Source organism: Galendromus occidentalis, unplaced genomic scaffold, assembly GCF_000255335.2.
Source record: "Galendromus occidentalis unplaced genomic scaffold, Mocc_1.1 scf7180000077383, whole genome shotgun sequence".
NCBI classification, from domain to species: Eukaryota; Metazoa; Arthropoda; class Arachnida; order Mesostigmata; family Phytoseiidae; genus Galendromus; species Galendromus occidentalis.
The window spans coordinates 411,084-438,547 of record NW_003805371.1 but is presented as its reverse complement, the minus strand read 5'-3'; the positions used below and the strand labels follow the sequence as shown (position 1 = coordinate 438,547).

Here is a 27,464-nt window from a genome sequence, read left to right as displayed (position 1 = left end):
ACTGAGCTCGAAAACCTCCAGAAAGTATGTAAAGATCGGAAGAACGTGACGTGGTGGAGGAAACTCCATGATAGGAGTTTCACTGTTTCGTGATGGAGAAGATTGCGGTTTTGAGATACTAGAGATGAACGAAAAACTTCTTAGGATATTAATATTTTACCATATCTTTCTCCGGAGATGCAACTCGGATCTTTTTTCACGATTTCTCATGAAAACTAAATAATAGGATATTTAAGGAAGACTGTCTAACTCTTTGAGGGGATAGTCGTGTGAATGTTCGCGTCCGGGCACCACATACACGGGTAGCGGTAGCTCCGAGTGTAAGACCATTAACGGAATATGTCACTCACGACGGAACGGAGCGGCTTCATGTCGATGCTCTAGGGCTGGGTTGCCGCCTGACGGCTTCTTCGTTCATGTGATCTTTCGCCGCCTCCGAACCTTATTTCAGTCGTCGGAGATGAGGATCCGAGGTCCCAACGCGAATCTCCTCGACTTTCGAGGAAGCCGATCGCTTACCCCGAGCTCGTCATACATGCTCATGGAAGCCAGGTGGGCGCTCAGGAAAAGTTGTCCCTGACGGGGTCATCCGAGAAGCCTCGGGATCCGTTCCTGCGCTTCCTACACTCGTTCAGGACCTCTCCTTCCTTCGTCTGGTCTCGTGAAAATCTTTTTCTAAGGGAGCAAATCTCTCGCTTTATCCCTGGAGGCTCCAACGAGTCTGCTTGTGAGGTATCCGTGGCCGTCCCGACTGATATACCTTCCCCCGGATGTAGTCTTTAACCATCAAGTATATTTCCGCGAACGAGTAGCCAGATTTAGAACCACTCGTCCCGAATGTGAATAGTTATATTTGAAGAATCGTCCGTATTCAGAGTCCTAGCCATCTTGTACGTTACGGAACACCGGAAATAATGGATGTCTGATCTCAAAAACGTACTTAATAAATGGAGTCGAAGTTGATATTTAGTAATCTCTTCCGGTGGGGAACCGAACAAGATATTGAGCGAATTTGCGTCGGTCGCGGCTATCGTTGAGTCAAGCTTGCGACCATTTGGGATCGATATCCCAGCGTTCCTGATCCAGAAGCCTGGACGGAGCGATCGAGACAGGCTCATTCCTTTTCCGCGAGAAGTCGCGGGCGCGGTCACTGCTCGGCTTTTTGATCGTTCATTCAAGAGAGCAGAGTAACAATGTGACTTGCTCGTCAATTTATTCACTCGGCATCTGCCTCCGCCGTCTCTTTCGCCTACGCCTAAATTCGATTATAGTAGTCAGCCTTCCAATCTGCTTCTATTTGATTGATAATAATTTCTACGAATCATCATCGTCTTCCTAGGAGATTCTTGAATCGCACCGTGATCCGAAATTTCTCAACGACAAATGAATGTGGAATTGAAAGAGGCGCCGCGCACATATCACGTCATATCCTTCAATATCAACAATCAGAAGGTGATACCCAGACACAATCAGTACTGGCCAGAAGTTCATCGAAATAATTTGATGCGAGAACCTAGAGAGAGCGCCCCCCATTATTCGATTGCACCATGCGTGGGATGACTCTACCGTGCGGAAGCTCACAACTAAGATGATTCGCGCTAATAACTCGACGATATATTTCCGGACGTTGGCTCATCGAAAGACACCTAGTCTGCAACCGCTCTCAACATTCAATTCAAAGCTCGAATAAACATGACGGACTCGGTGGAAAAAAATCCGACTCAAGCTTGAAACCGGGTTCATCGCATAGCATCGATCCGAAAGAAACAGCGACAATTCTCATCGAAGCTATTAAGCAGAGTTCCTTATCTTCCGAAAGTGAAATTCGCCGCAGAGCTCCCGGATTCGCTTTGGCACAGAGTCCCCACAGCAGAATTCTAATAAGTTCCTATTCTCCTTCATTTCCAACGACAGTGACCTGCGTCCCCCAGAATAAATCCATGACTCTCTATTTTGTCTCGTCTGTACTCAGAGAACGCCGAAGAATGTAGAATCAGTGCAAAAATTCGCTGGCATATAATCGCGAAAATAGTCGAACAGGATTGGTTAGTCGCTGGTATGAAACTCTCTCGCTCTCTATAATAGGTCAAAATTCACGTATCGATCACCTGCTTTCTATGTACACTTCAATTACAGAGTGGAGTGCCAGGCGCCCCACGGGGAATGTGACCTCTCTCGACGTTCTGTAGAATTTGCGGACATCAGACTCCGTTTGGGTCTCTGTTCGAACTTCTATCTCCCTCCGCGTCCCACTTCGACGTCGAGACCGATGGACAATGATCGATGGATGATTGTAATGGACGGCTTCAAGTCTGATTGCTTTTTGCTTAGTGAACAGCTCAATTGAATAATTAATCATCCAACAACTCGGTGATGGACGCTCCTACTACATAGCATAACGTCCTTATTGTAAGACGCAGTTACTCTCCTCATCCTCGTCGCTCCCCTGCCGGAAATTCTCCACAGATCTCGTCCTCGAAGCCTGCAGCTCACCATCACTGGAAATTCTTAGCGGTTTCAAGTCTGGGTGTGACATGGAATGCGTGAGACCCGTTGCCTCGAGCCGGACCTCTTCCTCTGGAATGAAAAAGAGAAGTGCTTCAGTCCGGGATGTCGCCAACGGAGAAGCTGCGACGAAAAATCTCCCACGGCTGAACGAGCTCGAAGGGAATACTAACCATGATCCAGCGGTTGCAGCTTACACCGATTGATATCAATATTGTCTTCTTTGGCGAGAATTTCACTCCCGTCCGAATCTGCACTCGGCGGTCGTTGACCGACGGGCGAGCCAGGCTTCGATCCAGGCACGGAGTTGATCAGGAAAGCTTCATCATTCTGATTCCCTGGGCTTTTGAGGAGTGACGGAGCTTGGAGACTCAATTTCAGACTGCGATTTATCTGAGCAAATACGCTTTGAAAGAATGGACGGTAGCCGGCACTGGAAAGGAATAGATCTATTCTGACCCACGCGGTTTGACAAGCTGTCGGGAAAAAGGAATACATCGTGATTTCTAGAATGAGAATATTCATCGATGACGATGACTAGACAGATATGTTTCTCACCACTCCTTGTGCGCCCAAAGGTCGAAAGTTTGTACTGCCTGCCTATGTACACTTGAGCGGAGGGCAAACTTCACCACGAGGGACGCTTGGGTCAGAATAACGGCACAGACCAGCGCCCAGTCGTAGCATTCGTACGCCGTGAACAAATCGCTCAGTTGAGAAATCTGTTTTAGTATTCGTTCCTTCTCTTTCTCGTTCCAGGGGCCGGTGGGACCTTCGAAACGGAAGAAGCTCTTAGGCTCTATCTCGGAGGCCGGACAAAAGGCTCGAATTATAGGGGGCTGATAATTTCCGATTAATTCTCGATCCTCACCGAATTTCCTGGTGTCTGTATTGGGACTCCCGTCTCCCGGAGTCGCATGGTGGCTCAAGCTCTCCGTTTGATTCATCTGCCAGCTTCCGGCATCCGAAACATTCAACGAGCTGCATTCAGCATTGCGAATTACGACGTGCGTCCCGTCCCGAGAATCGGCTTCAGTGTTCAACGATGGCGGTTGCAATGGCGCGTCAATCGAGGTGAAGCCCGAGTCGGACGCCATGCTAGAACTCCGGGGGACGCTGTGACCGAATATCGAAGCCATTCCGTTCGATCCGTTCGAGCTATTTGTGGGCGATTCGCTAGAAGCGGTACTCGAATCTAGAACAAAGCAAGCATTCAGATGAGAACTCCTTGGCGTCAATCGCTTGGGTTGTCGATTGAGCGTGATGCGAGCGACGGCTTCGATATAGAGAAACAATGCAAACCCTCGGTAATCGAATCGCCCACTCCATGATATACATTCATGCTCCCGCTTCTTCAAGGGAGAGCGATCGACAATGATCAGCAACGAAGGCTCAATCTGCTCAACTCACCACTTCCAGGAACGTAGGGTGGGAAAGGGAATTCGAAGTCCCTATGTAAGTTCTTCAGAGCTGAGGGGTAATCCGATATTTTGCCGGCCTTGTTCTTCTCTTTAGCAAGAAACGCTCCCATGGGGAAATCCAGATAAGCAACGAAGAATCCCAATTTGCGAAGTTGACCGGCTTGTAGCAACTTCTTCGCGTATCTCGATAATATCACGTCGATAAATGCTTCGTCCATGATTTCAGAGTCGTCTCTGAAATCGAAGATGAGGTCAGAATCGAGATTAAGAAGCGAAAATTGGAAGAAGGAACATTCAGGGAGAAGCGTGCAGAACGAGAAATCGACCATGAGCAGCAAGCTCGGGGCTCGTCACAATATCATGTAGAATATTTTCCCACTTCCCCGGCAGAGTTCCACGACTTAACCCACCTCGACGAACTTGTGCTGAGCTTAGGTTGAGCGGGGGTTTTCGGTTCCGAGGAACTTTCGCTTTTCGACGAGAGTCTCTGTCGCGTATTCTGCGACTGGCCCCTCATGCTTGTCATCATGAGCGTAATGTCATCGTGAGGCTTGACCATCGAAACTTGGCCGCCCTTGGCTCCGGCGCATGGAGCCATCGACGGTGTGAGGGACGCTCTCGGTGGAGATTCCACATCGGACGGATCGATTGCTCTCAGGAACCGGATGATGTCCTTGGCAAGCTGCCATTTGCCGGCATCTAGAGCCGAACCCAAGAGAATGGTAGCCTGCTGTCGAGACACGAGCGCCACTTCGAGATTCTGCAGCACTAACAGATACGAGGTGGCTGTTTCAAGTTGACCCTGTAGGATGCACTCTTTGAACAGATCTTTAGGATTTCCAACAGCTGAGAACAGATACGGCCACAGTGCCAACTCGGTTTTCCGGGCACATTGAACAACGGTTGTGAGGAAGACGGGGAACTCCCGAATGAAGTCGATAACACGTGGCAACAGTGCGTCGTGGATGGGTAACGATGAGTTGGCTTCTTCTTCCAGAACCTCGTGAAGAAGGAGTTCGAGCGAGTGATTGAAGTAGGGCAGGTGGCTGCAGCTTTTCGCGATCTGCCAAGCGTGGCTCCCGAGATTCCGAGTCAAGAGGTTATTGATGATCGGATGCAGATACACCTGACTTGATTTGGACACGACACAATGAGGAAAACTTGGGAATAAACTGTTGATCGATACGTCGCTTTCGGCTCCGAGAACGATGGCCTCGTTGAAGAGAATCGCCAGCGGGTAGATGTTGACCTTGATCTCCAACATGATGCGTTTCGACATGAAGCTGTGCTCCTCATCGGTGGTTTGCAAGAGTGGCAGCCAGATATGCATTCCGGCGGCCCCGCATGCGATGTACAGCGCTTCGGTCAGATGAGGCATCTTCGGATTGGGATTGCACGATATCCACATGTTCTCTACTCCCGTGGCTAAAACTATCGGATTGCCGTAGGCGCATTCGCCGAGTTTCGGGGATGGGCCAGCCAACGACGGCCTCCTCCGGGTCGCTGCGAAAACATCCTGTTGAAGTAGGTAGAGACGTCCGCATACGTTGAGCAATATGGATTCCGGCCGCTTCTGAATATAGGCCGGTATAGGAGTCACAGATAGATTCGTCAACGTCGCAGATATGACGCAGAGACAGTGCGGCAGCAGACTGGAGACGTCGATTTGCTCGAGTTTAACAAGTTCGATCCCCGTCGACGAGGGGGTCGTGCGACGCTGCATGAGATAAATATTTATGTGCGAGTTCGACAGGAACACCAGGAGTTTATCTTCGCATGTCGATAGATGAAGCACTTGAGTCTCGCATTTGTAAATGACGGCGTTACAGTTGTCCAAGCGCTCGTCCCTCGGATACATGCGGATCTCATCTCCCGGATCCTTGAGGTTGAGGCATCCGCAGACGACGTAGTCCGACCACCAGAGCACACCGCCGATGATGTTGAAGTCCTGCTCTTGGGTTTCGTTACCGAAAAACTTCCACTTTTTCGTTTGTAACGAATACAGACAGAAGCCACTCCGTCCGGCGATGCAGAGGTTATTCGCATCGCTGTCGATACACGAGTAGCAGATTGGGCCGTTCAGGGCTGAATATGTACTGGGTACGACAATGTGGATCCAATGTTTGTTGGCGGCATGGTTTTCCAACGAGGGGCCGGACCACGGGGATCCTGGCTCGTTTTGTTTCCGCGATAAGGTGTCCTTTGAGCTGATAAGTACACTGGACGCTCCTTGAAGGAGGATTTTCTGCTGATCGCTCTGAGGCGCCGAGTAATTAGTGGCCGCCGCTTTCATAAAACTCAGCAGGCACAGGTCTTCCCGATCGGAGCCGAGCCAAAGGTTGTAGCCGTGGAAGCCCCACTCCATCGCTCGGATCTGTATCTTGCAGTAGGGGGATTCCCAATTGAGTGAGCAGAAGATCAGCGATCCGAAAACAGACCAAACGGCCAGGCCGCATTTCTCCCACGCGACGGCAACGGCCGTGTTGTCTATCGTCCACTGTATACATCGGACAGGTCCGGCGACTTTCGCGACATCTGGAAGGAAATCAGAGCATGGAGAACTCACTACAAGGTGGAAATCCTATTCATGTCACTTCGGTTCCATCGGGCTGATTTATTAGATTTACGGTCGATTCACGCGCTTTGCCCCACCCCAGACAACGAGGAAACGACTCCGCCCCTGTTTGTTGTCGCATCATGCATTATTCGACGATATGCTGCTGCTGTCGTTTCAGATGGTGCCGTCGTCGTCACGGTGATCCTCATTGTGGTTGTCCCTTCATTTGCCCCTTGTAACTAACCTGGGAAGTCTTTGTCGCTCAGAGTCAATTTGTGCGACAACACAAAGGTGACGGTGGCTTCGTCGAGGTAATAAACGACCCCCTCCGAGTTGCTGAGACCGTACGCGATGAGTCTGTAGCGGTGATTGACAGCGGTACAAGTTGCCTCGGTGACGTCCATGATCCAAACACCTTGGATTTCTCTCGGAGAAAACTGATTCGTTGTTGCCATTATAACGCCGGCACGCCCATTCGCGAACACCAACGATAGAGAACCGATCAGCGGGAGATATTGTATATCCACCACCTCGTAGGTCTCGTTGGTGAAGCTGCTCCCTGGAATCATTGATTTTTGGACTCAAGTTCTGGTCGAACTGTATCTGAATTCGTATCAATGAGCCATGAGTCGATTTCACAGATCGAATTCTCTTAACGGAGACAGCCAATGCGAAAAAATCAATTCCTCCGTGACCGAGAGGAGAGGAATTTCAATCAAATCTATCCGGGGGAGTTCAATGAAGTTTTACGCTAGGAATCCAAGAATTTTCCATGACTTCATTGCTAGATATCCCCGTGCGTTCACGTCTGAAATAATGACTGAAACACACTTACGCCAAGTGTAGACTTCGGTGGCAAACTTGACTTCCTTGAGATTTATGGTGAGATCTTCCCGAACCATTCCGTCCCATGCTATCCGAAGTATCAATCCATCACTCTGAGCGACGAGCAGCTCGTCTCGGAACGACAGGATGGCAGAAATTCTAGTTCCAAGAGAGCATCCTCCGGCGAGTCTTAAGGTGATTGGGTAAATTTTTTCCTGCGGAGTAAATTACATGGGCTCAGATTCAAGGAACCACCGCGCTTTTTCCTGAAGCTTTCTTGGTCTCAATTTTTTCGAGGTTCTAAAGCATCAAATTCCCCCTCCCTCCTCCTCCCGTGGCATGATACCTCAATTCCCGGTGAGCTCGCTCTTCCAGTACGAGCCTCCCTCTACAAGATATACAATACTGCGTTCTGCATCGACCATCACTGCGGAAGACCCGGGGACCGATCAGATGCGAATGCCGGCACTCCATGCCATGCCTCCCCAGGGGTCGCGGAAATGAACTATGAGCGCGTCCCGAGCACGCGTTCTCTCCACAAAAGACTAGGTATGAGCGGTCCAGTCCACGAAGTCTCACAGGGAAAATCCGTCGCAGACAGCATGGAAAACTTCTGTGACAGCATTAACTTGAGCGGATATCTCCCACGCAGAGCATCGGGGAGCGCGGGCAATTTGCGATAACGAGGGAGCCTCGCTGTTCTGCGTAAAGAGTTCTCAGAAATTCAAACCTCGAACAAAGCAATTGGACAGATTGCTGTCTGTCACCGTGACGTCCCATGCCTGGCGATGGAACGAAACGGAAGGATCGAGGGGATTCATATATGTAACTCTCCTCGAGGCAGATGCCGGAAGAATGTGAAGGCGACATACGCCCCTAATTTGTCGCGTAAAAGGAATCTCCATTCAGAATGAGCCGATACTTAGATATTTGAATCGCGAAGCTTACACGAGTTGATTTCGCGAATCGGGGAATACCTAAGTCTCTAGAATGAGTCAGCATTCAATAAGATCGATGCATCGATCGCACCATACCGAGGAATACTCCCGCTCCATCTGAAGGCGCGCGGCTTTTTTTCTTGACACAAAAATAACTCGAGGGACTCACCTTGATGTAAAGCTCCGAACTCTCACGTTTGAAGGCTCCCGTGACATCCCGTTGCTCGTAAATTGGATCGGTAAACTCGTTTAAATCCAGATGGAAGAAGAGGATGTGATCTTTTGAAGTGACGATTGCTAGGCCTGAAGAGTCCCGCCGCCAGACAACTCTCGTGTTTGAGCCATGGTTCGATAGTGAGTCCATGGAACGTCGATGACTCCATAGGGGCAGAGTCATCTGAAATGAAAGAATACATATGCGTTATCACTCGAATTTATTCGGCATGTCACTTGACGAGAGCTCGATTCGCCATCTCGGAGAGGCCGGCGAAACATCAACCAGGTAAGGTCAGCGGTAAGCCGTGGGTGACTGTGAGACTTGCTCATCGAGACCTCCCACCAATCTGCTCCGGAAGTGAGCCGAAATCAATCCTCGGGGTAAGATTGCGCGTGCCAGCCTGCCACGGGGGCAATGGCATTGGACCAGTCGAAAAATATCCACATGATATTCCCATTGGAACTTGAGGAACCAAAGGGTGCGCTCCTCGGGCGGTCGGGGACATCCCGGTGAACTCGATTTTTCTCAAAAACTCCAGAGTTCCCCAGGAAGATGAGAAAACACTCCACATTCTCTTCGAAGCGCCTTTGGACCCTTTGAAAGCCATACACCGTTCACGACGAGGCACCGCCTGGCGAAGTCGGAGCGGCTCGTCAATAATGTATCCACTTGTGAACGAGGGAAGGAATTTCAGCAAAAACACGCTTTATTCAATCAGTTAGAAAAGGGAGCTTCTAACTATTCAGGGCTTTTTTTGGAACGGTCAGGACTCGTCTCCGGATGGAATCAGAGGGAATTCGGCGGAGCACCTCGACGGAGTTTCGGAGAGCGTAGTAGTCGAATGGCCGGATTGAGCTCGAGTCCAGCCCGATCACGGAATGGGAAGCATATCATACAAGGAGTGCCCGATCCGGGAGCCAGCCCGATCGAAGAGAAACACGTGAGCCCGAGCGATTGATTCGCTGATGCGCTCAGCGCCGAGTTTGTGGCGGGGTTGTTGCTGCGCTGTCGCCGCGGGCAAACGACAGCACAAATTCAAGCTAACGGGATCTCTAGTTGCCATCCATTCTGGATAATGGCGACGGAAAGTTGTTCGAGATGACATGTGCTTTTACTCGAACACATGGAATGTTCATTGCCTGATCAACCAAATGACGCTGCGCCAAGGTCGAGGCGTTTTTTTCCGAAGGGAGAGAGCTCATTATCCAAACGTCTCCTCGAGGTTCTTCTACCGGCCGGAACGAGTGAACACGACAGCATGTCGCTGGAGTTTTTTCCGCTGAACAGTCCAGAGGTCGATCTTCGATGACAGTCGTGGACGATGTTTACAACGAGCGCAATTCCATAACATTCTCTTTGAATCTCCGTCAACTCCGATTCAAGGCGGTGCCTTCTCTTATTAGGCTCCGGAGAAATTGCTTACTGCGCTGGTCGAGCGCCGACCGGAATCAATGTCTTTACCGCTACATTTCTTGGAAGCCCACAGAAGCCCCCGAAAGTGGAACACGGATTAAAGCCGTCCCAGAAACCGAACCGCACTTCCGACAGATCCTCCGGGATCCTTCGACAGCTCACGTACATTTTTCCCAATCCTTCACTCGTCACGGGCGTCCCTCCGAATCGAGTGTGGACTCACAGGATGACCGCGGGAATCGAACTCACCTTCTCTACCCAAATGGATATGCTGTCCGGCTGGAGTACTGCGAACAATGTCCTAGGATAGTCCGCAGAAATCTGAAGTACTGGACCGTTGAGGCCCAAGTACTTCGGCCAACGCACCGGAAAGTACATGGTTCCGTTCACATCACACAAAATAATAAATGCACATCACTACAGTTCCCCTCCTCTACTACTCCGATGTAGTGTGGTGATTATTCTATCCGCTCGTGCTGCCACTGCAGCTGAGAAGTGCTCCATAGACACTACCAGTGCCAACCAGCTGCCACAGGAAACGTCACGAAGCCAAAACAATTCCACCTGGATTCGGCCGCCAATTTAGCGGGGAGGAGGGAACTTCATAGATTATCTTCGGAGTACAATGAGAGTCAGCGAGAACATGTGGGCTTCCAAATCCATGCTAAGCCCAGAGAACGATTTGAGGAACTTTTTCCGAGCGAAGCGCTGCCCTGTCGATGCAGAGAAGAATAAGATAGGAAAACCGCTCACGAAGTCTTCCGCCAGTTTGGCCGTCGAACACAGCTGACAGGCAGACGACATCTGCTGTCCGAAGAAAAGAGGAAGGAACAATCGCTCCGTACCGTGATCTCTGAGCGTGTGAAACTTTTTCATTCTGAAGTAAATTGACCGGTCCGAAAGGATGTCGGAAACAAAAGTACGGAAATCCAAGGAGCCGAGCGGCGAAACCATAGTCCTGAGCGATACGGCGATGCGGCACAACACGAGCGTGCTGAGTTTCACCCGGACGACAGTCTCCGTTCTGGTGGGTGCTTCTAATTAACAATCATCGAAATTATTCGATTGAATCAGATCAGAGGTGAAAATGTTCCACTTGAGGACGCATGAATGCGCTACCAGCAATCCTTCGATCATAATTCTCTGCCGATCATTCCCGGCCGATTTAGATGAGTTCCTCCCCAATTTCTGGCGCTACGCTCTGAAACAGTCTCAGAGGAAACCATACGAGCTCATCCTCACGAATGAGAGGAGAATAAAACGATGGAACGAGTCGATTGGAAAAACTCGCAGAGAAGGACTCCTCAAGTGTGCTTCTCCTGTTTTTACAGAGCGGATGCTCTGCCGGGATCCTGGGCCTGACATCACTCTATGGCTTCCTCTTCTACTTCGTCACGGCGCTGATCCTATGGGCGATGTTGGTCGTGAAGAACCACAACTCGTGGCAGAAGTTTTTGAAGTCCAGGTTCACATTCCTAACGCATAGCCTCTTGGGAGGATTGTTCACCTACATACTCTTCTGGACCTTCAGTTATGGGATGGTACACGTTTACTAGGTAGAAGAGAGGAGAGTCCGCGTTGTCTCCATAGATTTTTGATACTGTGTGGATGGATCGGCATCGGGATCACCTGCCGGTGTGTGCTTCGGAATCAGAATAAAAGATATGTCGGTATTTTAAATTAAACAGCACACTCCATTCCATGGTCGAGGTCACTCCTCAATCCCTTCAGACGACATCGAAGAGCCCTCGGAGGCTCTGAAATAGAGGAGGACCGCGTGATCCCTCGGAGGAACAGGAATGTTCGAGCGCTCCTTTTCCCTCATGGTGCATCCGTCGAAGCTTCGGTCGGACCTCTCGCTGACATCTGTGCGATAGGCAATATAATATATCACAGATTTCCTGATTGGGTGATCATGAAGGAATCGATGGGAAGGCGTGAGCTACCCATTTTTGAATGATTGGGAATCGCTGCCGAGAGAAATCCTGCTTTTCCTGCTTCAAACTAATCGAGAGCTGGCTCATGATTCTCCTCTACGTCCGATTCCGAGATTCAACTACCAGGTCGGCGACGCTGAGCGGCACGAGGAATATGACATGTTACAGCAGTAGTACCAAAGTATTATAGTCGAAGAATGCTCAGGAAACAGGAGAGCTGGATAATGAGCGCTTCGAATAGAAGTCAAGATGGGAGAACTCGAGCCGGGCTCCGCTTAGAGTCGATTCTTCCTTGTCAGCAGACCCTGGTTTTCTGAAGCAAGGTGGGCCTAACAGAATGGAGGATCCTAGCACCACTGGTATCTACCTCTGGTCTCTACTTATATCGCTAAGGAAGGGATTAAGAGCACAAAACTGAATAACTGCAGAAGAAGGGTATGCGAGAAACGCGTGTGAAAATCGTTTCGGGGGGCCACTCCTGGACTCCTAGGTAACTTCAAAAAACTCCTGCGGAAGATAATAATTGGCGTCTGATATTCGAATATGGCTCTGGGATATATCTCACCGGGTACCGAGTCCCCTCTACCGTTTGCCATTTTGTTTGTCGTTCGTCTCAAGGGTGCATCCTCTGGAAAAGAGGGAACGAGCGACATTATTCAATCGCGCTCATTGAAAGAGCAGGGGGAGCGTGTTCTGGACAGAAGATGGAGTTCAGGCAATCGAAGAGGATCCGCGACAAGGGACGAGCTCGCGAAGCAAGGTTATTTGGAGGAGCACTATCGACGCGGTGCTCGAGCGAATGTCAAGCTTCCCTGCGATTTCTAGAAAATAGGGCGGTTGATCGCGACTTACTCAGAAGTCACCGCAGTTCTGCTGCGATTTCGGTGATTTTCTTCATTCGTCGTCACTGCGGAATTCAACTCGCTTCCTTTAAGCCGACTTCGCTGGTCTCTCCCGGACCACAAATCCGGGGAAATCGTGGAAACCTCGCGTTGACTTTCGTAACCTCGCTTTTCGGATAATTTCGGCTTCATGCCAATTTTACTTCGCAGGGATAACCGAGATCACAGTTCGGTACGAAATCACTCATCCCTCGTTCGGAATCATCTTTTGTCTCTATCGACGATGGAGTACAACAAAATAATTGGATGCCTTGCGAGGATTCAGTTTGCGCATAGCGTTGGGGAAGGGCAATCTACGGCGAATGACAGATCGAGCTGAGCCGGCACACCGGAAGCAGTCCCGCCCCTCCCGGAGAGCCCCTGGAAAATCAGAGCCGCTGAAGTAACTAGATTCGCATCGGTCTACCTGTCCGGGAAAAATAAACTAGCGGAGCTTGAAGTCGCTCCCCGACTCGCACACTCTCTGCGAGCTCGACCGCACGCGGGCTCAGAGATGATCCTTCCCCGCAGAAACTTTAGCCCTTTCTCGGGAAGTTCGGATGCCACCGACCGCTCATAAACGAGAAAGCTCGCGCGTTGAAAGACCGGCGGCCTTTCTCCAGTCAGACAACCACGTCCGTCGGATAGCTATTCGTCGGAATTTCAAAGTTGTTTCGCCCGTCTGCTAACTTGTGGCGGTTTGCATCGATTTGAACTCCCGTGTGCGGAGCGGAGTGTGCGCAGAGGAGATTCCTTTCTCTCTGAGACTGTCGAAATTCGTCTCCAGCTCCAGGTTCCCGGAGGAACTGAGGACCAAGGTTCCTGGATTACCCAGGTAGCATATCGGTTCTGTCGAGGCGCTTCCGGCAACGACTGTCCGAAGCGATTGCATTCGTACTGGCACTTCCTTCGCTCATACCTCTCAGTTCTCGACCCACAGCGAAGAACTGCTGTTCCCCCGAGTTCTGCCTGATCACAGAGAGCTGATGGCGAATCGAGGCGACATCGCTCGGCTCTGCGCTAATCTGTCGCGGATGGGCGTCGAGATCAAGCCGGAGGAATTGCAGAACCTCTCGAGAACGACAACCTTCAGAGTGATGACGGATTTCACCAATGCGGCTTTTCTGGTCTCACCTGAGTGCATGAATCAGCAGTTGGCCATCTCGCTAGACAAATACAATGTCAATTCCGCTGCAAGTCCTTTTATTCAGAACAGGTGAGACTCAAGCGCGATCGCTCACTCTCTCATCGACCCATCTAATATTCCGTTCGTCCATACGATCGATCATGATCCTCTGGGTCCGATTTTCAGATGCATACTCTGGGAAGAAGCGCTCGCTTTGCTGAGCAAAGGGGGGTCAATGATTTTCGACTTCAACGACTTGATGAAACCCGACACGAAAAAGTTCAACCAGATGCTCCAGCAAATGCTGAAGTGAGTTCCTTTAAGCCGATCGTCTTGTCTCAGCTTGATCAGTATCTCAGTACATCTTGAGTTCAATCTCAACTCTTCCAGATATCTCTTCTACGCGGCGAAGCTTTATGACGCGACGAGCGACGAATGTCAATCACTTGAAGAACTTGCGGAGGAAATCGAGAAGCAGAGACTGCATCTCGAGCAGGATAAGGACGAACTCCGCAGTAACGAGCAACGAATAGCTCAACTCAAGGAAGCCAAAATCGACGAGGTCTTCAATCGAGCTGTCGAGCAGTGAGTCCGCAGGGGCGATTTATCTTCCACAATTATATAATCATAATCGATCTATTTGATTATAATCGATTCCGGCGCGGAGGGAATGTTCTTGCCAAAGCCCTTGTGGATATCCTTCAGGCGAGACGAGAGCCTGGAGAAGGCCATGAGATTGCAGAACGAATATGCCGAGCTCAAACTGGTCCTGGAGAAGGAACAGGAGCAGCTGTCCCAAAGTCAAGAACAATCCACTGCACATGAGCACCAATTATCAGAGCTTCAGGATCTCGTGGTTTCTGATCCCGAATCTCAAGTGGCCGCGCTGGAACAGTTGCGCAAGGTGAGGAGGACGTCCAAGACAACGTTCTAATCCCAAAAGCTTCTCTCGATGTTGCTTTGCTCAGATTCTCAAGCTCTATTTCACTCGCCCGCCAGGACTCGGTGACCAAGGGCACGCTCTTCGCCGATCGAGAAAAACAGCTGAATGAGATCGATAAGGAGGAGAAAAGTCTAGCTGAAGAGGAGCGACGAGCCCGTAAAATCCTCAACACCGCCCGGAATATCGGAACGGTCGTCTTGGAATTCGATCACGTATGTAGCCAAGTATCCGAGCTTGTCAATCCGTAATGCTTCAAGGGTCATATCTGAACTACAGGGAGAATTTTCGAGTCGGCCCTCTCGACCCTCGTGAAAGAACCTCGGACAGCCGAATGAGGACGCATCCGGTTCGAACATTGTATCGTTCCAGGGAACGAAACAATTCGAGAAGAGAATAGCCGATGAGCAGAAATGCATCGTCGATCTTCAGAGCGAGCGTGACCGACTGCAAACGAACGTTGAAAGCCGGAATCAGCAGGTCAAAAAAATGAGCGATCAGGAATGCTTGAAATCGGAGACCGTTCAGAGTCTCGAAAAAGAAGACAGTGTCAAGCAGCATGAGCTAGCTAATGAGGCGAAACTGAAAGGACCGCTCGTCTCAGAAGAAAACAGAATAAAGCAAGCTATCAACGAGGTCTACGCCTGGACAGGTCGGTGATTTCTGTAGGTTGTCGACAGGCGAATGAAATCCGAATATCAATCAGTGGATTTCGTTCCGAGGATTTTTTCATGCTTCCGCAGAGGATTTCGAAGCCGCCGGGATCGCCAGAAGCCGCAGGAAGTTCGAGGAGCACATGAATCGTTGGAGCCGGCATTGTGAAGAGGTTCGATTGTTAGAGGCCGAATGCTTGAAGACAGAAGAGAGTCAGAACGGCAAATACAAGAAGCTGCTATCGTTGGTGGAAGCACTCAAAACTCTCGACTGAATTCGGATTATTTGCGATGCTTTCGAAGAACATGTATAAGGATGATCCATAGCTTCTTATGTACATACATATATATAAACATTTGCGTGATCGTACAAATAGGACCACTACAGAAGAATCGACGGCCCCGCTGTCCAGCTCGCGTTCCCCCTCGCTTACATTCAACAGAGAAATTTCGCTGCTGTCACGTATTTCAGAGGAGTCAACGAGGTCTCTCATGGCCATCCGGAACGGTCGGTGCGATTGATCCTAGTGTCTGGAAGAGGGATTTACGTTAGTGAGTCCGATGACCGAATGATCGCGTAGATCAGAGCTCCCCTCGATCCCTCTCGCCAACCCACCTACACCCGGTAAACGCATACGGCGTACGCATAGGGCCGAGGGATGAAGCGATAGCTCCTGAGGAGAGCTTGCTTTTCCGGTGCTCGACCCGGAACCAATTCTCTTAATCAGTGCCGAGGGTCGTTACCTCGCAGATCAGGAGGAAAAAATGAAATATCCCACAACTTCGAAAACAAGGCGGCCGCTGCATCGGACCGATAACGTAGCCTGGGGCCTAGAGCTGCCTCGGTAGCTCCTGTATATTGCACTGCCCGTCTGATTCGAATCTGCAGAACTCATCGTCCACGAGGGCAGAGCAGAACTCCGAACGATAGATATCTTCCCAGATACCGCATTGGGTGGCGGATAAGAAGTTACTTTACACACGCCCCATGAGAGGAATCTATACGCGACTCGTTGATGACGATGTCAGAAATTAGGAGCAATACGTCGAATCGGAATAAGCAGTCGTCTTTCTCGAGACCGATTCCCCGAAAGCGTTGGAAGAGTATGTCAGAGGCCTCGCCTGGGTCTTGACGTGAAAACATCTCTATCCAGGCTTAGCTGACCTGTTCGAGGCAATTCTTCCCCAATCTAGCCGAAAGTTGTCGCTCTTGACGGCCTCATGAACCGGTCCTCATCAGAGGTGGGGTGGTGGCATTCAGTCTCCGAGACTAATCAGATCGGATCCGAGGCTCAATTCAGGTCAGAAACCGACGGTGGCAGACTATGGGCAGCCTGACCGGGAGCAGAGCTTATCCAGGATCAGACCAAAGTATCCCTCTGATAATCCAATGAAGCTCTCGATCTCTGAAATCTCATCGAGATCGGGTTGCTTTCAGAATGGAGTGTCCAGACCGGACCAGAGTAGAGGAGGCAGAATGAGTCGCCTGGACGGGCGGATAGGGCCGAATCAAGCAAGTCTTCGGCGACATCTTCGGCGGATCAAGAATAGCGATGCACTCGCGATGAAGAATACCCGCGAGTTCGCTGAACGCGAATTGATGCCTCCGGAATCTCCTGATGGGTCTCCCGGAGAAATCGACGGCTCCGATGGCGGTCGTCGAGATGGAGACCGAGTTCATAATTATTGAGCTCATCCACGTCCTTGGCATCGTCTTCGAAGTCGAACGACCGTCCCACTCGCAGAGGGTTAAGACCGCTCGATTGGGCTATTAATTTTCGATTCATTAGGTCAGAGGGCTCTGGTTCGTCTTTTGCGATCAGCAGGAATGCGCAAGATGTTTTTACCTAGCTAGCGCATATGACATCGACGAAACCTAGCCTCTGCATTTTTTTCCGCTGGATGTCGCTTCTTCATAGCCCGCCGTATGTCGGGAGTGAGACATGACGTCCCCAAGGAAAGTCGGTATTCGTCATGCTACAAGGCCCACAAGAATCTGACAGAGACCTGCTTGGACCTGGACTGCAGAGTTTTTAGGCACTGCAAGAAGTTTTTGCTTCAGGATGCGAGCGAGACCGTTTCCGAAGCTAGGAGTAGGTTGCGTTCAGTTCCCTCCTCCAGGTGGAAAGAGGCGACCAAAATTGGGCAAGGGACTGCACGAGGATTGAGGAGCACGTCCTATCGGGTTAGAACCACCATGCGTCCTGGATGAGTGCGCGTCGCGAAGGACCACGATGAAGTATTTTCTGGATAATGCGATTCTGCTCTCCTGCACACTAGTCGCCGGTGAGTTGCTGCGGATTCAGATATTCTTCGTGTCGCAGTGTTGCAACAATCGTAATGATATAAGCACCTTGACACGACTCATACGAGTATGCGAGTGGAGCTTTCGAGCTCTTCTTTTTCTCTAAGCGCGAAGACGAAGTCTGGCAAGCTTCCGTGAATTCAGCGCACGAAGCTTCCCGGGCGCTCATCTCTTATATCTCTCACATACATATATGCATCAATCGGGACAAAATCAGACCCTGTATGTCAGCCCCATTGAGATGTAATTACATGCGCAAACGCCATCGAAAGAGTGCAGATAGAAATTGCTACTCACCGAGGCGGGACTTTAGCTCTGAGATTCGTCCTGATTTTCCTGAAGCGCATTAGAGAAGATCCGCCTTTGCGGCGGTCGAAGAGCCCGGTGCTCGGGAGAATCTCCTGATTCACGCTGCAAGAGATCGGACCGGCTGATCTCCATCGATCGCTCGGGTAGCTGTTCCCCCTACGCAGAAAATGAACGAGAATGCGTCATCGGACCCAAGTTGAGACTTCGGACAATTAGTCCATCGTGACAAAATCGCGTAGGGCAACTTGTATTCAGAGTTGACGATCTGTCTCGAGCTCTAGCGAATAAGCGGGAACACGCGACCGTTCTCGAATTCTCCGCTCTGCCCTTCGAACTTTGAGCGCAAGGATTATTCCCGCAGCTGTCAGATGAAGTTTCCTCATTCGGAGTTGTCGTCTCGTGATCATCAGGGGGATCTCAACCTTCCTTCTCTGCATCATCTGTTTATTTCATCCACTAGAATGTCTCTCTCCGATGGCGAGGTGCTGGTGATGGAGGATGCCATTTTTGCTTTTGGAATCAGCTCGCTCCCCGATGCTGCCGGGTGGGTACTTCGCCCCCTCCCTTAGATGTCGTATTCCAGATCACGTCTCTGATATGGGGGGCGTAGAAGCCTCTCATTCGAGTATCCGATCCGTACCGGTGATAATATGGACAGGCGCCCGGGCGTCGAGCTCCTGCCTTGTTCGAGTCGAGGGAGGTTCTCGTTAGGCCATTCGCTTCGAGCTCCTCAGATCTTGTTCTTCAGAGACCCCTTCAGGGGACACACATCGGGATTTGTCGCGGCAGCAACCAGCCACCGCTAGTTTGATGTTTGCCGCGGTATTTCTCGATTTTATTGGTCAGATATCGGGACTCCGGTTCGAGAGATCCTCGGAGCGCGGAATCCGAGCACCCGAACTCTAAGGTCGTCCTTTGAACAGGGGGAAAGGAAGAGACGCCAAATAAGAGATTCCTGAGGTGTTCCTCTCTGCGTCCTCTCAGTGAGCCATCCGCCTACTTGTCCGTCGCCGATTGCGCTGACGGATTCCTCAGCTCGGTCTAACAAGATTCCTGCCGTTCTCTTTTCCTGAACGCCCCATCATCCGGTCGAAGATAAAGCCTCGTCTGTCAAGCTAATCGGGGACTCGAACCCTGAAGGAGAGCTGTAGTGGACGGGTTGGCTGGGCGGTGGTACAGCGGTCACCTCGAGTAGAATTACGGTTCTCAATGGACATTTGTGTTTGAAAATGCCCCGCGCTTGAGGCTGACGAGTACGGAAACAGGTCGATATCGAACCGCATGCAGTGGATTCCTGCTTCGAGAACATGACAGTCTGTAGACCGGGGCAGATCGACACAAATCGATCGCGCGAGCTTCACTCCGTCGCTCTCGATGGCTGTCTACTTCCTCCCTGCCTACCTTCGGTTTTTTTTCATTCGATCGGCCTCCCGAATCCCTATCGAGGGCAATCGCGGAAGAAATCCAGGACGATCTGTCGGAAGCGTTGCACCGCTGCACGGTTGACGTTCGATTTCGTTACCGCTCCTCTACATCGTCCCGGTTCCTCTGTGTGCGTAAGGCTTCGCTCCGGGAAAGACGGAAACGTCAAGATTTCCGAACGATTTCCGTTCGAAATCTCCGACCGCTGCAATTGTGTTCGGCAGTGCAGGATTGGTCCCGTAATTGCCATCGATTATCGACGCCTCTAGCAGCGGGAGCTGGGTCGGCTCACTCAGACCCAAGCATCAATGTTCCATGATTACCCTGTCGTAATCTCGCGGCTGTCTTAGACGATCTCGAACGCTCACCGAACGTCGGAATCACTACTTTATTTGTGGAGCGAGTTATAGCCATTGATCCTGAGAGACAAGCTGCACATTCCCGATCCACTCCATCTTCGTCACGGACAGCGGCGCCCCGATCTCGAGCGTTCCCGCTGGTCGTCAGGCCGCCTGCTGATCAGCTGATCCTCGGATATTGCTCCTGGTAGCTGGAGAAACTGCTGAGTATCTGTCTATCCGATCGCAACCAACTGTATAAGACGACGGCTTGTTTCGCCGGACCGCAAATGTTGATAGAATCCTAAGCCCTGAAGGGCATAGATGGACGGATTAAATCCGGCTTAGATGGAATCCTCTCCGCGAGGTGGGGAAGGGGCCCAGACTGGGATGCGTTCGACGTATCGGAGTCCCCGACTACTTAGCAAGATGCGTGTTTTCACGTATGCCTGCTCCGCAGAAGACCAGGATTGCACGTCCTTTCCGTGAGGAGCGAGGGCAGGAGGGTATCCATTCCCGAGTCCAGCACCACGATTTCTCGTGTGCTTGAATGATCTCACGCGCCAAATGAGGAATTCGACGCTTGATCCAGTATCGAAGATTGATTGGGAACGAAGAAGAATTCGATTCCTCGACGCGGTCGACCAAAACACACACAGAGCTACAACGGGGTTCTGATAGTTTTCGCTGACGCATGTCCTCGGGGGGGAAAAATTCCTCAGGGGCCGGGGATAACACATTCGTTGTGTCTGAAAACCGTATACGGCAGCCGATATTGACGCGTCTGCTATTACGCGCCGCAATGCTTACGTATTGGATTTTTGTTCACTGGAGCGTAGCGGCTCTTCCTGATGCTTATTCAATGTCTGCCCTCTCTTGACCTTTTAACTCCCGCCAGCCTTTTACGGTCAGCTGTTTTGCCTCTAATGAATAGTGCCCTCTCTTTTTAATACAGCTCAGGCCTGCAGATCAGGATCTCGTCCCAGCTTGTTGACTCTCCCGCAAATAACGGATATGGATCCATACTCTCGGAACAGGAGGTAGAACGAGCGAGATCCCACTGGAGCCCGGTTCTCACAGTTTCCGTCTCCAAGTTTGGGATGGTCGTATACCTTTCAAGGTTTCAAAAACCGTGCGTGTCGCTTTGATACGGGTTTCCCAATCGAAGATTTCCTCATATTCGCAGCTCTCGAAGTTCCAGCTTTACGAAATCGAATGCTGGTTGTGGAGTCGAAGGTTTCCATGAGCCCATCGGCCTTCGAGCATCCGAGTCCGAGTGCAAGGATCCGTCTCAGAATTCGAGATGGCTCGCCGGCGCACCGACTCGAGAATGGCGATCTCGAAGGGGTCCACCGAATGAATCGATTTGACGAGATATCACAGCGCTTATCGACGCGCCATTCCAAGCCGACCCGCGCCCTTTCTGGCGAAGGTCAGAGCGATGTCCGAGCTGGGTGATCAGTACGAAGGATTCCCAGATTCTCGAGAAGCGGAGGCTCGTACACTCCTCGATTCAATCTCGACGATTTCCGTAGGGTACGACATGCAATTGAGGAAAATCAACCGTACGCAATGCCTGACTGTCGGAAGCACCACTTTTTCGAAATGTAACTCACACAATGCGCCCCGAGAGAAATGCGTCACGTTATCTCACGAACCGGGAAAAACTAGTGGAAAAATTGTCAAGTTCGGAGCTGCCTCAAATAAAGAACCGCTCGGTGGCTTCTGTTTTGGCGACGCCGGAAAGGTCTGTACGACGGCGAAGAACCGAGACGTAATTGCGGCTGGCTCTCCGCTTCTCCCCACCATAGCTGCCCCTTCGCCCGACTGCTGGTGGGAGGTGGGTGGAGGGTGGCGCCAAAAGCTCAAAGCTCCGTCTTCCTTTGAAGAACCGTCTGAGCGAAGCGTTGCTTCGGGCAAAGATCGCCTGTGGAATTGACCAAATTCAATATCAGAAAAGACAGGCGAAAAATGCCTCTGGCCTTGCGGAAGCCCCTACCCTCTGGTTCCGTCCGCAGACCCTTCTCTGCAGCTAACTGGGAGCTCGGTGGCTAGTTCCGCGTTCCACTTCTCTGCTCGTGTTCTTATACCTTCCCTCCTTTAGCTCCGGTGTAGAGCGCTACACATCGGAGCTACTCGTTCGTTTTCTTCAGAAAGCGCTTCTTAGCATTGGGGTATGCTCCGAGCTCCCGTTGGTTGGGTTCCTCCTTTCTAGCGGGAAAGCGAGCCCGTATTTGTTTCACACTTTGCTTCGCCCGGACAAGCGCGCGTGGAAATAAACCCTCCTCGTCGGCGTAATCGTACTCCGCGCGAACAGCGGAACAAACAGAGAAATACAAACCGACAAACACGGCCGCGCTTGTCGGACCTTGTACGTCTCTGAACGTCGATGACAAAACTCGGGTGTAATCTTGTGTGTTCGTGCTGGATCCTCTGTGGCAGAGCACGGCAGATATGCGGGGCTGGGGAGCCGAGGGTGCTGCTGTTTCATGGTATTAAAGAGGACCCGCATCGACACTGCGTCATCGGCTTCGCTTCGATTGAACGTCAGCAGAAGTGTTCGAACACGGATCCAATATTCGAAGGGTGGAGGAGCAACTCTCAATCAATTTGGGGTCGGTCAGAACTCCTCCAACTCAGAACTTAACCAAAAGTCTCTCACCCGAATGGAGAATATGTCCTCATCCAACGATCAGCGGGCTGCCCTTGTCACAACTCCGGAATTTTTTTCTCCTGTTGAATGGTCCGAGAGTTCAGAGAGAACGAGGCCAAGCCTCGTTAATGCCTCGCAGGGAAAAATCTCGACAGGTTCCGGAGAGAAAGATTCGCTGAAAAAGGAAGAACTGCGACGAAGAAATTACGGTCTTCGGGCGCAATCCGTCTTACGATAGCAACAAGCTCATGGGACAAGGATTTATTGTTGCTTTCATTGATAAAGTTTATCCGGAGCGGCCACGGCGTGTGAACTTCCTGGATCTAAAGTAACTCCCCTGAGTTCGAACGTCGGTGATCCGTCTTCGCAGTGTTCCACAACAAGCCGCGAAAGTCCCGCTCGCTTGCTGCAAGCCTCGGGCTCATACTATTAGCGCGGCTTTTGAATAACAATTTCGCTCTGAGGAAGCGCCCCCATCTTGCTGTTATTTTGCTGTCGCGCAAGTCGGAGCATTCTCCCTCAGAGACAAGGTGCACTCTCGAGCGGGCGTTAATCGGCTCTGTCTTTGGCAGAGTGCGCCGTGATTTATAGATTGTCAGCATCAACAGACCGAACGCGCTTCTCAATCAGAATATCTTTGCACGAGGAGACTTGCTTCGGGAAGTTCTCAAAATTTCCGAAATCAAATGCAGGAAGAGCATCTTTCCACGCTGATAACGGTTGTTGCTGCTTTAGGTGCCAGGGCAGAATCTATTCAGCGAAACGTTTCATTGTTCGTTTTGACCAGAGGATTGTGCGAGAGGTTGGGGTGCAGGGTCGCCCACGATGCATCTAAGGAAGCGTTCCCGAATTCCAGCTGTCCGCGCCGCGACACTCCGCATCAGACCGGTCGCTTTAGGACAAGCGGCCCTCCTGAACTGCTCCTCCGAACACTTCGAAGAGATTTCGAGAATTCGATGGTACCGCGACGGTGAGGAATTCTTTCGGTACGATCGCCGGTCTCGCGAAAAGTTGCTCTTCGAACTACCCGGGCTCGTCGTAGACGTGAGTTTGCTCGATATACATTTATATTCGCCAATTATTATCGACATCCTCCTCACCTTGTTGAGGATGGGTCACGGTTCCTCGAGAGCTGGTCTCCATGAGTCCGACCGGAGGCGCTTGAGAAGCATTGAATTCGCGGAGCAGCCGTCGACCCGATGAATACCCTGCGGTCCGCGTCGATAATAATCCCAGTTACCCTAGCACCCTCAAATGGCATCCTGCCATTTTCCGTAGAGCCGCTCATTCTCAAGCCTCCGGTTCCTGATGAAATCCCTGTAGACAGTCCGTCGGAGAGAAACGCCTTCGCTCGTCCGAGGACTGATTGCACTTGTGACCCTAGTGAATAGTGCATCGTCTCCGTCGCACGGGTAACCGCGCCCTCTTCTAAGCCGGGAGCTTCATAGATTGCGCTCGTGAGCTTCGTCGTGGGCGGAGGAGTCATCCTGTAGAGAGAGTCGTTCAACAGAGCTTCCATCACCGTGCATTATGCACTGGTGACTAATTTTCGATGTCACCCTAGACAATTCTAAACGAATCATCCGTATTCTGACTTACATAAATGCTGAATCCATCAACTGATTCTGAGAGAGGAAGAATTTCCCCCAGGTTCCAAACTCGCATGACGGATTCCTCCGACTGAAGCGGACGGAACCGAGAAGCGAAGGAGTGTTCAGTTGCGAACTCACGGATTCGAAATTCAACGTGGAGCGTGCTGACGCGAACCTGCAGCTGTACGGTGGGTCTCTTATCTCCCTCGAGACGGATAGAGGACGTTTGTCCGATATCCGATAGAAACTTGTTGCATATCATCGTATTGACCACCGTATATCCACTCGTGTTGCCACAGTGTTGCCCCGTGACGAGCCCTACGTCAGAGGGGTGAGAGCGCATTATCATCCGTGGGAGCGTTTGAACGCAACCTGCGAACTCACTGCTCGACCCCAGCCCCAGCTGAGCTGGATCGTCGACGGACACTTGGTGAGTTACTCCTGTGGTCTTTGTACTTGTGGGCGCCACGCGCTCGAGAGATTCGAAATTCGTTCAATGGACAGGAGGGGCTGACAAAAGGACAGGAGCCGACTCTGACTCCACGCCGCTAGCGGAACGGCGCGGCGGATCGGAGGGAAAAAACCTACTCACCTCAGGGAGGGAACGAGATCAAAGTGAATACGTTGTTGCCGTAAGCACCCTCCCTGATTCGGAGAGAGATGGATTCACACACGCCAACTTTTGGATGGGGGGAGATCAAGGCGAGCTCGAGTTGTCAACGGACAGTTTCAATATGGGACTTCCCCGTGGTTTGCTGAGTTTTAATCTCCGCTCTAAGACATGACAATGCGGGAAACGCTCGGATTCCAGATATCTGCCGTGGTCGTGTCGGAGTTTCCTAGAAACTCTCACCTCGATCCTCCTTCTGTGCCGAAATCCGCACCTTTCAAGCGACATGAGATCCGAAAATTCTATAGGAAACTGTAAGGCAAAGCTAAAGAGAGCTCAATATGAGGGATCGTTCCTCGTGCTCCTTCCCCGTGAGCCTCTCTGAATTAAGTTCCGTCCCGCCGAGCGAATTTTCCCGTCTCTCCTCCCATGTTCGGCACATCGAGACTCAGGACTTGACAGAGCGTTCCGCCAGTATTCCTGCCGCTCGGGCGCTAAAATCGACTCATTTCGGATATCGGTCCCGAATTATTGAACTCACTGTCCGCTCCGCAAGATGCCAGATGTGTGGAGTTTTGGAAAATAGTTGAAACGAGCCGAACTCTGATGATTTCAGCCGCCGGCGAATTCGGTCGTTCGGGAGCACTCGGAGGAGCACAACGGACTCGTCAGCGTGGTCTCAGAGCTGCAATTTAACATTTCATCTTTGAGCAAAGATGAACTGAAGGTCGAATGTCGAGCGAAGATCCTCGACGCCTTCGACAGAAGAACTCAGAGGATCTCGGCGATCTCTCCCGGCGCCGCGGAGGAGGACTCTTCAGCAAATGGTTTGTGACAATTCCACTTGGCCGCCTCCCGAGCCAGGAATGACGGTTAGGGAGCGACTGTGAGAGTCTAGAGCAGAGAGCGATCGAGAAGTGTTCATTAAAGTTTCCAATAGCCTGGAGATTTTTCTGGGAGCCTGCGTTGCGTCGCCCTCCCTTCGAAGCTCCCACTCCCACGCCTTTGTAGTTCATGCGTTCCTGAAATAATTATCATGAACGCTACGACGCCATCAGGCGAACTAAGCGAACGTGACATCTGACTGTTCTGAAAACACGACAGGCGAAGACGACGACCCCGGCCCGGTAATATACGGCGGACGTTCGCATTACCACATCGGAGACATCCTCAACTCGACCTGTGTTTACTCGGGGAATAAGCCAGCTTTGCTCCGCTGGTTCCTGAACGACGTCGAGGTTCCCAGCGGTCAGTTGGTTCACTACGTCGAGGGCGGTAGCGAGGCGAAGTCCGCTCTGGGAATACGTTTTAAAGGTACGTTTCGTTTGGAGCAAATGGACTGCTGCAGGCTACCATCATCAAAAACCAAGCTTCTCCATCCAAGGTTTATATCTTCCATTGCGCCCACGCTCCACTCTCGTTCGCAATGATTGCGAAGCCCCTCTTCCCCGAGTTGCCATTCTCCAGAGCGAGCCAGACGCCTCGCTAACGGTTGCAGACAAGAACTGAGTGTCTGGAAAACTCGTCTCCGATTCTCCCGGTTTCTTCTATTTTCCAAAGAATGAAATCACGCCAACCTGTCTGAGTGGACGCGAGCTGCCGGTGTGGCTCCGATTGTGAGGCGACCCGCTTCTCCAGGAACACGTTTGCTGGCTCTGGTCGTGTCGGAGAAACAGGTCTCCAGACCGAAACTGAGCGTTGCCTCACGCTCCGAATTTGCCATGGACGAAGTTATTTCATGGCGATTCCCGGACCAGTGACCTCGCAGCTAGTGCCATTTGAAGTCCGGCAAGAACTAGAGGAGACTAAGTGGACTCGAGGGACCTCCTCGGCGGAGCAGCACCTACTACTCGAGGGGAGTTGCTCGTCTTTTTGTAGACCACTCTCAAAAACGCTTCAACATTAATGGCCGTCCCTACCGCTACAGCTATTCTGGCCGGCAGCTCACAGCCGCGTCCCTGAATTAGACACGGCCCACACGAGATTCGCTCCCGCTATTATCCACTCGGGGCTCGTTGAGGAACACACTGTCGACCCTCGGCAATCGAAAGCATCTCCCGAATTTTTATTTTTCTCTCCCGTACCCATTCTCTCTATCCGGAGGTAATTATAGTGATGGTGCGCGGGGGGTTTGCGAGAGACGGGAGATTTCGAATTCAAGAAACACTTGGAGGCTGAATAAGAGATCGAAGCGATCCGCAATAATTAAGATGGGAGTGTTCTCCGCGCCAGTCGGAGCCTTCTCCGCAGAGAGGCTTCATGGCATACTCTTCGCAACGCCAGACCCTCATAATAATGTGCTCTGCCGAAATTTTCAGTGAAACCTTCACACTTCGTCGATGGACGTCTCACGATAAGATGCGACGCGAACCTCGAGAGCGTGTTCGCGACCCATAAAGCGGTACGGAAAACGAAACTCCGAAAGAAACCCTACAAATCGGCACATAAACGGCCACATCTCTGAAGTGTTATCCGTTTCGAGGGAGGCGAGTCGAATAAAATAAGATTTGAAGATCTCGAGTAGTCAATCTTCAGCTGGAGCGGCTCTCTCGATGTCCTCGAAGCCGGCCAGGGCCCGCCGGCGCCGCTACTCCCATGGAGAAAAAAACACGTTAGTCCCTCTACCTTCAATTTTTGTCCTAGTCCCTTGAGTAGACTGTCCGCGCATCAGCATCCACCTGCGAGGAGGGCTGAGAAACCCAGAACGTTTTTTACAGTGTTTTCCCTCCTCGTATAAGAGCCCAACGACCTGCGGAGGACTCTCGCTCTCCGTGAATTCGACGAACAACTCTGACGGTAGTTTTCGGTAGGTCTTTTTGGGT

At 51.2% G+C, this 27,464-nt stretch overlaps 4 protein-coding genes across 4 annotated transcripts; 3 read left to right on the top strand and 1 right to left on the bottom strand.

The window, feature by feature from the left end:
• Positions 1 to 2,404: 2,404 nt before the first annotated feature.
• Positions 2,405 to 10,254, bottom strand: Rich (Guanine nucleotide exchange factor subunit Rich). Its single transcript, XM_029111173.1, has 10 exons — positions 10,126 to 10,254; positions 8,416 to 8,643; positions 7,319 to 7,523; positions 6,728 to 7,042; positions 4,337 to 6,461; positions 3,916 to 4,160; positions 3,377 to 3,700; positions 3,064 to 3,277; positions 2,679 to 2,938; positions 2,405 to 2,577 (listed from the first exon to the last, which is right to left on the bottom strand). Exons 1-10 carry the CDS (start codon positions 10,252 to 10,254, stop codon positions 2,405 to 2,407), a joined length of 4,218 nt encoding a protein of 1,405 aa, XP_028967006.1.
• Positions 10,255 to 10,683: 429 nt separating this feature from the next.
• Positions 10,684 to 11,563, top strand: EMC6 (ER membrane protein complex subunit 6). Its single transcript, XM_018639155.1, has 2 exons — positions 10,684 to 10,903; positions 11,208 to 11,563. Exons 1-2 carry the CDS (start codon positions 10,781 to 10,783, stop codon positions 11,430 to 11,432), a joined length of 348 nt encoding a protein of 115 aa, XP_018494671.1. The 5' UTR covers positions 10,684 to 10,780; the 3' UTR covers positions 11,433 to 11,563.
• A 1,831-nt stretch (positions 11,564 to 13,394) lies between these two features.
• Positions 13,395 to 15,688, top strand: LOC100908922 (myosin-14). The gene is made up of 8 exons (XM_003742377.2): positions 13,395 to 13,529; positions 13,635 to 13,910; positions 14,007 to 14,129; positions 14,211 to 14,405; positions 14,526 to 14,724; positions 14,820 to 14,975; positions 15,133 to 15,412; positions 15,504 to 15,688. The coding sequence occupies exons 2-8, from the start codon at positions 13,681 to 13,683 to the stop codon at positions 15,686 to 15,688; spliced, it is 1,368 nt and encodes a 455-aa protein (XP_003742425.1). The 5' UTR covers positions 13,395 to 13,529; positions 13,635 to 13,680.
• A 1,959-nt stretch (positions 15,689 to 17,647) lies between these two features.
• On the top strand, positions 17,648 to 27,154 carry LOC100908782 (uncharacterized). The gene is made up of 7 exons (XM_029111185.1): positions 17,648 to 17,699; positions 23,297 to 23,484; positions 24,091 to 24,220; positions 24,332 to 24,462; positions 25,259 to 25,469; positions 25,747 to 25,956; positions 26,961 to 27,154. Exons 1-7 carry the CDS (start codon positions 17,648 to 17,650, stop codon positions 27,104 to 27,106), a joined length of 1,068 nt encoding a protein of 355 aa, XP_028967018.1. The 3' UTR covers positions 27,107 to 27,154.
• Positions 27,155 to 27,464: the final 310 nt, after the last annotated feature.

Bases quoted from the DNA above. Each gene is read 5' to 3' on its own strand.
- Rich (XM_029111173.1), bottom strand. From the start codon at position 10,254: ATGTACTTTCCGGTGCGTTGGCCGAAGTACTTGGGCCTCAACGGTCCA. The intron at 7,524-8,415 runs GTGAGTCCCTCG...TTTACTCCGCAG, and splicing joins GTTCGGAGCTTTACATCAAG to GAAAAAATTTACCCAATCAC. The intron at 7,043-7,318 runs GTAAGTGTGTTT...CAATGATTCCAG, and splicing joins CACCGAAGTCTACACTTGGC to GGAGCAGCTTCACCAACGAG.
- EMC6 (XM_018639155.1), top strand. From the start codon at position 10,781: ATGTCGGAAACAAAAGTACGGAAATCCAAGGAGCCGAGCGGCGAAACC. The intron at 10,904-11,207 runs GTGGGTGCTTCT...CTGTTTTTACAG, and splicing joins GGACGACAGTCTCCGTTCTG to AGCGGATGCTCTGCCGGGAT.
- LOC100908922 (XM_003742377.2), top strand. From the start codon at position 13,681: ATGGCGAATCGAGGCGACATCGCTCGGCTCTGCGCTAATCTGTCGCGG. The intron at 14,725-14,819 runs GTGAGGAGGACG...CTCGCCCGCCAG, and splicing joins CGCTGGAACAGTTGCGCAAG to GACTCGGTGACCAAGGGCAC. The intron at 15,413-15,503 runs GTCGGTGATTTC...ATGCTTCCGCAG, and splicing joins CGAGGTCTACGCCTGGACAG to AGGATTTCGAAGCCGCCGGG.
- LOC100908782 (XM_029111185.1), top strand. From the start codon at position 17,648: ATGAAGTATTTTCTGGATAATGCGATTCTGCTCTCCTGCACACTAGTC. The intron at 24,463-25,258 runs GTGAGTTACTCC...TGATGATTTCAG, and splicing joins GGATCGTCGACGGACACTTG to CCGCCGGCGAATTCGGTCGT. The intron at 25,470-25,746 runs GTTTGTGACAAT...AAAACACGACAG, and splicing joins GGAGGACTCTTCAGCAAATG to GCGAAGACGACGACCCCGGC.